This window comes from Drosophila nasuta, chromosome 2L (assembly GCF_023558535.2).
Source record: "Drosophila nasuta strain 15112-1781.00 chromosome 2L, ASM2355853v1, whole genome shotgun sequence".
NCBI lineage: Eukaryota > Metazoa > Arthropoda > Insecta > Diptera > Drosophilidae > Drosophila > Drosophila nasuta.
In genome coordinates this window covers 12,526,990-12,533,424 of record NC_083455.1, presented here as the reverse complement: position 1 = coordinate 12,533,424, position 6,435 = coordinate 12,526,990, and the positions used below count along the sequence as shown (strand labels likewise).

General features: G+C 39.9%; 3 protein-coding genes across 16 annotated transcripts in view; 1 reads left to right on the top strand and 2 right to left on the bottom strand.

The window, feature by feature from the left end:
• Window positions 1–488: 488 nt before the first annotated feature.
• On the bottom strand, window positions 489–3,227 carry LOC132798384 (elongation factor G, mitochondrial). The gene is given in 4 exon segments (XM_060810229.1): window positions 489–797; window positions 929–2,832; window positions 2,834–2,956; window positions 3,054–3,227. Coding segments are annotated over 4 exon segments (2,244 nt in total). The 5' UTR covers window positions 3,126–3,227; the 3' UTR covers window positions 489–652.
• Window positions 3,228–3,641: 414 nt separating this feature from the next.
• LOC132798382 (sodium bicarbonate cotransporter 3) overlaps window positions 3,642–6,435 on the bottom strand; it is a 30,863-nt gene continuing 28,069 nt past the window's right edge. For 10 of the 14 annotated variants that reach the window (XM_060810212.1, XM_060810220.1, XM_060810209.1 and 7 more), the window contains 2 exons: window positions 5,919–6,163; window positions 4,449–5,731 (listed from right to left, as the gene is read on the bottom strand). In XM_060810212.1, coding sequence (XP_060666195.1) covers window positions 5,521–5,731; window positions 5,919–6,163 — 456 coding nt within the window. In that variant the 3' untranslated portion in view covers window positions 4,449–5,520. Of the gene's footprint in view, window positions 4,046–4,448; window positions 5,732–5,918; window positions 6,164–6,435 lie in introns of those variants that run through there. The other 4 variants (XM_060810214.1, XM_060810217.1, XM_060810221.1 and 1 more) reach the window with 2 other exon arrangements.
• Window positions 3,694–6,435, top strand: part of LOC132798385 (uncharacterized) — a 41,383-nt gene continuing 38,641 nt past the window's right edge. The window contains exon 1 of the mRNA XM_060810231.1: window positions 3,694–3,853. Within this exon, the coding sequence (XP_060666214.1) occupies window positions 3,838–3,853 (16 nt within the window). The 5' untranslated portion in view covers window positions 3,694–3,837. The remainder of the gene's footprint in view (window positions 3,854–6,435) is intronic.

The following is a 6,435-nucleotide window of genomic DNA, read 5'->3' as shown; positions in this document are numbered from 1 at the left end:
TCGCTAACAGAAAGCTGTTGTGCTCACAATGACAATGTTAACTTTGCGACGTAGTGTTACCAGCAAATTTATGTTATATGTGGTATGTACTGGAAAGTATCAAAAATGTTGCAAACTAATTTTAAATGTCTTTCAAAATAAATTCGTAATTCTCGATTTTATTTTCTCTAAAATTTGCACAACATTAAGCGATTGACATAATTAAATCTTAAGAATAACTACATTTCAAATTTTAAATTTAAGCTTCGGAAATAAAGTCAACAAGAGCATTTCAGTTTTATACTACAAAATACCAAACATTTTGCAGACACAGTTTGAATTAAATTTACAAATTAGTTTTATTTTTTTACATTCGCAATATGTAAAGCGTTTAATAGTGATTATAGCAATGAAAAATAGAAAAACACTTTAAACATTTGAAAATAAGTTGTTTACACAGCTATGAGATTATGCTGAAAATACCAAATACGTTGCGCGCGCAATTTGAATTGAATTTAAAATTTGCGCTTACTTTTTGCTTTTATTCACGCAAAAAAAATCTGTACAAATTGTCAGTGATGTATCACAGTAAAAACTAAAGATTTGATGCATAAATTACAATTATTCAATTGACTTTAAACACTAAAAAATTAAGCTAAGCGAGAGTTTTGGTTTAGTTCTTCTTTTTCTTCTTCTCGGGATGCGAAAGACCCTGGGATTCTTGATATTGACGCACGATCTGATCCTGAACATCGGGCAGACATGGGGAATAGCGTGAGTACTCCATGGTGAACTCGCCCTTACCTTGCGTGCTCGAGCTGTAATATAAAATTTATAAATAAATTAGTTTTCTTTTTATAAATATACAATTCTTCAAAGCCAATTTAAAATTAAATACAAATGGGGATGTCTACTATAAAGTAGAGCAAATCTTCCACTCATTACTCACCGGAGCTCGCTGGCATAGCCAAACATATCGTTGAGTGGAACCTCCGCATAGACGGTGAACCAACCTTCAGTGCCCTCGGTGCCCGTGATGATACCATGTCGCTTGCTTAAGTGTCCCATAACAGCGCCCTGGAACTCCTCAGGCGCCGTAACCTCGACCAACATAATGGGCTCCAGAATTTGCCAAGCGCCCTGGTGGAACACTTCCTTAATGGCGCCATGAGCGGCCAGCATAAATGCCAACTCGCTAGAGTCCACAATATGGTGACCACCATCCTGAAGGCGGAAGCGAATGCCCGACAATTTGTGTCCAGACAACATGCCACGCTCGGACATTTCACGATAGCCCTTCTCCACACCGGGCACAAACTGTTTGGGTACATTGGTTCCCACCGTTTCATCTACAAACTCGAGCAGGGTATTTTGATTTGGTGGCAAGGGTTCCATGATGCCAATAATGCGCGCATATTGTCCAGATCCACCCGATTGCTTCTTGTGCAGATAGTCAAACTCGCAGGGACCAACAAGCGTCTCACGGAAGGCGACCTTTGGTTTGCCCAGCGTCACTGGGCAACCATATTCACGTTCCATGCGCTGTGCATAGATCTCCAGATGCAATTCGCCCATGCCCGAGACAAGTGTCTCTTTGACATCGTTGTCGAAGTAGAAATGAAATGTGGGATCCTCTTTGGTGAAGCGTGCAATGGCCTTGGAGAAATTATCACGATCCTTGGTGTTGTTTGGCTTGATGGCCATGGAGACAACTGGTTCAGGCACAAATATGGATTCCATGGACATGTTATTCTTGGGATTTGTGGTGAAAGTATCACCCGAAGCACAATCGACGCCAAACAAGGCGAAAATGTCACCAGCATAGACCTCGTTGACATCCTCCATTTGATTGGAGTGTAAACGCACCAGACGAGCAATTCGCACCTTTTTGTTTGTGCGCGCATTGAAGATGTTGTCGCCCTTGCGGAGCATACCTTGGTAGCAACGCAGATATGTCAGTTGACCGAAGCGACCTGCCTCCAGTTTGAAGGCCAAACCCATAAAGGGTTCCTTGCCGTCGCGCGCCGGGTTCAACACAAATTGTTGGCGGTCCTTGCCCTCCTGCTCGATATAAGCCAGATTCTCTACCTCTCCGGGATTGGGCAAATAATCGATGACAGCATCGAGCAACGGTTGCACGCCCTTGTTCTTGAGAGCTGTTCCCACCAAGACAGGTGTAAAAGTGCGTTTAATGCAAGTTCTTCTCAGCGCTGCCTTGATGTCCGCCTCCGTGAAGGGTTTCTCCTCCAGGAACAGTTCCCCCAACGTCTCATCAGCATTGGACAGATGCTCGATGAGTTCTTGTCGCCGTTCATCGCTTTCCACGCGCATATCTTGCGGTATTTCATCTAGGCGAATATCCATGCCGTGTTCACCCTCAAAGTATATGGCACGTTGCTGAACCAGATCCACAATGCCCTTGCAATTACTCTCTACGCCAATGGGCAGCTGTATGAAGGCAGCATTGTGATTCATCTTGGAACGCATTTGCGACAACACACGATACGGATTCGAGCCCAAACGATCCAGCTTATTGATAAACGCCAAGCAGGGTACGTTGTAGCGTTTCATTTGCCGGTTCACTGTCAGCGTTTGACTCTGTACACCACCCACGGCGCAAAGCACCAGAACAGCACCGTCCAGGACACGCAGAGCACGCTCCACTTCCACAGTAAAGTCCACGTGACCAGGAGTATCGATGATATTGATGTTGGTGTCCTTCCACATGGTGTAAGTGGCAGCTGATTGGATGGTGATGCCACGTTGCCGTTCCAGCTCCATGCTGTCCATGGTGGCGCCAACATTGTCCTTGCCACGCACCTCGTGCATTTCCGCAATGCGTCCGGTGTAGAAAAAGGATACGTTCGGTCAGGGTTGTTTTGCCGCTGTCAATGTGCGCCGAGATGCCAATGTTGCGTATGCGTTCGATGGGTTTGTGCTCCGCATACTTGGCATGCGAGCTGTAGCCGCATTGCAACTATTTGGAATGCATACAATTAGTTATTTCAAATTACATAATGAGCCGCTTAAGCCCATGCTGGAAAAGTCAACAAGTTGTATAGGATTTTATTCACCTGACGCAACGTGTTGATGACATTGATGCGCAGCGGCAAGTTGCCGTTTAGCACGCGCGTTATAAGCGACATTTTAGTTGCTTTTTAATTGATAATATAGTCAATTTATGTAAAAAACACGCGCTACGTGCTGCAACGGCCAAACAGCTGGTTGAGGTAAAGAGTGTTGCAAAACGGCAACGCATAACAAATGCACAAAGTATTGTTATCGGTCTGCCACCACACTAGCAGCTGAGTGCAATCGACTGCTTGCTGTCCAGTATTAAAAATTATGCACCACAGTAAAAGCGTAGCGAATTGAAATCGACTGCCAACTAATCCGGCTGAATGCTTAGCAAGCATGAACTCTAACTCTAATTAACAAAATAGCTATAGTTAAATAGATTGCTTCCTTAAATGAAAGCTTCATACTTGTTTGTACGCGATGCGAATAACGGAAATAATCAACCGTTACCAGTATATTGATATCGTTACCGCCACCATCTTAAGTTGTGCACGTGCTGAACACAATCGATAACTAATCGAATCGACAGTTTCTGTTAAAAAGCGAGCCAAACGCTTTATTAAATTGAGCAAGTGAAAAAAACACACATTTGAAACGTTTTATTCATAATAAATTCAAGGATCAGGTAGTTTGGAATGTTATCATTGAGGTTGCTATTTACTTGTAGTGTTGATATGTTGACGTCCCGCACAGTTAATAAATAATGTGATTTGTGTGTTCCTTCTTTTTGTGCCTTGAATAACGCACTCTGGATATGTTAAGAAAAACGAGGGGTCGGTAATGGAGAACGTTGGTGGTATGTACACAATTAATACATCAATAATAATACCGTAAATATATATAGTAACGAGTTATACACATGTAAGAGAGTTATATAAATTGATTAAATTGGATAATTGGTTGCAACTAAATCATCGATTCAAACGGATGTTTCTGTTGATGTAAGATATCCACGCCATAATTGCTTCGTCGTATCAAGTTTTGGGTTCTGTAAATATGAAATTTGTGAGCATTAATATCAAAATACATTGGAAATTAAACTGGAAAGTTCCAGTTGAAATCTAGACATCATCTGTTGGGATACATACACTTAAATACAATTTTGATAGCATTCTAGATGTGGGTATAGTTTTTTTAGACATCAACACGATGCAAAAATGAGTTGACATTAGTTGATGATTGATTGACTAGTTGACTGATTGATTGATTAATTGATTGACTGATAGATGCTTGATGGGAGCAGGCATATATCAAGATATATATATATAGAGTTTTGTGCTAGTTTGAATGTAGTATGTATGTACAATGTGCCACACTGAGAGAACTATGCACAAAATACACTGAAACAAAAACAGATAGTAGTCTAAAACTAGAAATCAAACATAGAGATATTTAATCTGTACTTTTATTCAATATTTTATAGGCATATCTTTAATGTATTGTTTCTGTGTATGAGTGTGTGTGTTTCACTTCGAACTTAGCATAATGTATAAATTATAATACATTTGTTTACAGTTTGGTTTTCTTGTTTATTTCTTCATTTTACTGACTTTGGCTAGATTCGCTAAGACGGCTCTTTCATATATTTTCCCCCCCAACAAACTCGCACACCATAAACATAAAACCCCATCACACTACTATAAGATCACAGCTTATCCCCAACCCATATCAATATTCAAACGAGCCAAAAGTGCAAAAAAGAAATTAAAGTTTTTAAACATAAAAACTTCTCTCTAAGATTCATATTGTATCGAATTGACAATGTGGATCGTACTTTATAAAATTCCATTAAAAAAGTGTATACATACATTATCTCTTTGTATTATTTGTATTCTTTGGAATGCAGTTGCAACTATTATTTAGTATAGTATAAATAATACTTGTAAAACATGTACCTGAGCCTAAATTCTTTGACATTATTTACGTTTAGTTGTATTTATTATCCCGGCAGTAGTTTTATTATTGATTTTATTATTAAAAACCTCTTTTAATTTTTAAGCTATGCGATTTGCTATTTGTTCATTCTTGCAAAAATGAAATCGGACAATAAGAACACGTGTAAATTGGAAAGTGAAGATATTTCTTGTTTAAAATACATACTTCTTAATTTTTTTTTCCTATTTTATGCACTCTGCTAGGATTTTTAAGCTTCGACATGCCGAAGTTATGTAACTCTTTAAGTTGTCTTGTCGTTCATATTTAGGCATTTGGTAAATGCGACTACTGGCACATCTAAAAAATGTTTACCAAATTCTGTCCAAAAATTCACTACGAATATATGGGTATATAATTTTATATGTATGTGGTATATATATATATAGTTATGAATCATAACTTATGATACTGGTATGTATTTGCGACATTCTTTTGCGTCCCCCATTCTGATCTACTTATTTTGTGCACACATTTTCTAGTGAAGTTTTTGGTTTCTATGTTTTTCTTTTGGTATAAAGGTTGCCCACTTTAAACTGGCGTTATGTTGGCTGGGTTCTGTGTGTTAACCGCGGCAGCATCCAATTTCCCAGATGCCTCCTTACAGTTGTTGGCCAGATTCGTTGGGGTTGTCGTTGGCATCGTGGGGACTGCTGCCGTCATCTTGTTATTCGTTTCGATATACTCATCGGCCTCGTGCATGGGCGATAGGCGTGGCGAGAGGGCGGCATTTGTCGAGGAACTGCAGGAGGCATGGTCGAATGCAAATGATTATGTGATATATACAATATACTTTTTCTTGTTTTCGTTAATTATTTGTTGAGGGATAATTGATGATGGGTTTTTGGGTTTGGTTTTTGTTTTTGGTTTTAATGGCCGCCTAGCGTAATAACTCCTCTATTCGCATATTTGCTGTGAAGAACACTTACTGATTGCCATTGATTTGACGAACTTTGACAGTGACGGGTATGATCAGTTGCTCGGAGGTTCCATCCTTGTTGATCTGCTGCCAGACCGCAGTGCGATTAACGTCCAAAGGCGGCGTGGCAGCAGCCGGAACGTTGCCATTGTTGCTCAGCTTGTTGCCCGATAACGGTATGTGAATGGTTGTGGCACCCGAACCACCGCCAGAGTTGCCACCATTGTTGTAGCTGGCTGGCTGATGATGATTGTCCTTTAATATAAGACAGGTTTTGTTGTTGTTTTTTTTCTTTTGATACTCAACTCACAGGCGAGCAAGAGAGAGATAAATAGAGATAGAGAGTGGATAGTGGAGAGGTAGAAAGATCGAGCTAACGGTGATATTTTGGTGTTTGGAGTGATCGAGTGAAATCTAAACGCCAATTTGCTGTGTAGTGTTGTGAAACGTTTTGCTAACAATTTAGTTGTATTTCTTCACTGTGTGTGCGGTTTTTTTTGCCAAATATTTTTGTTTTTATTTTTTTG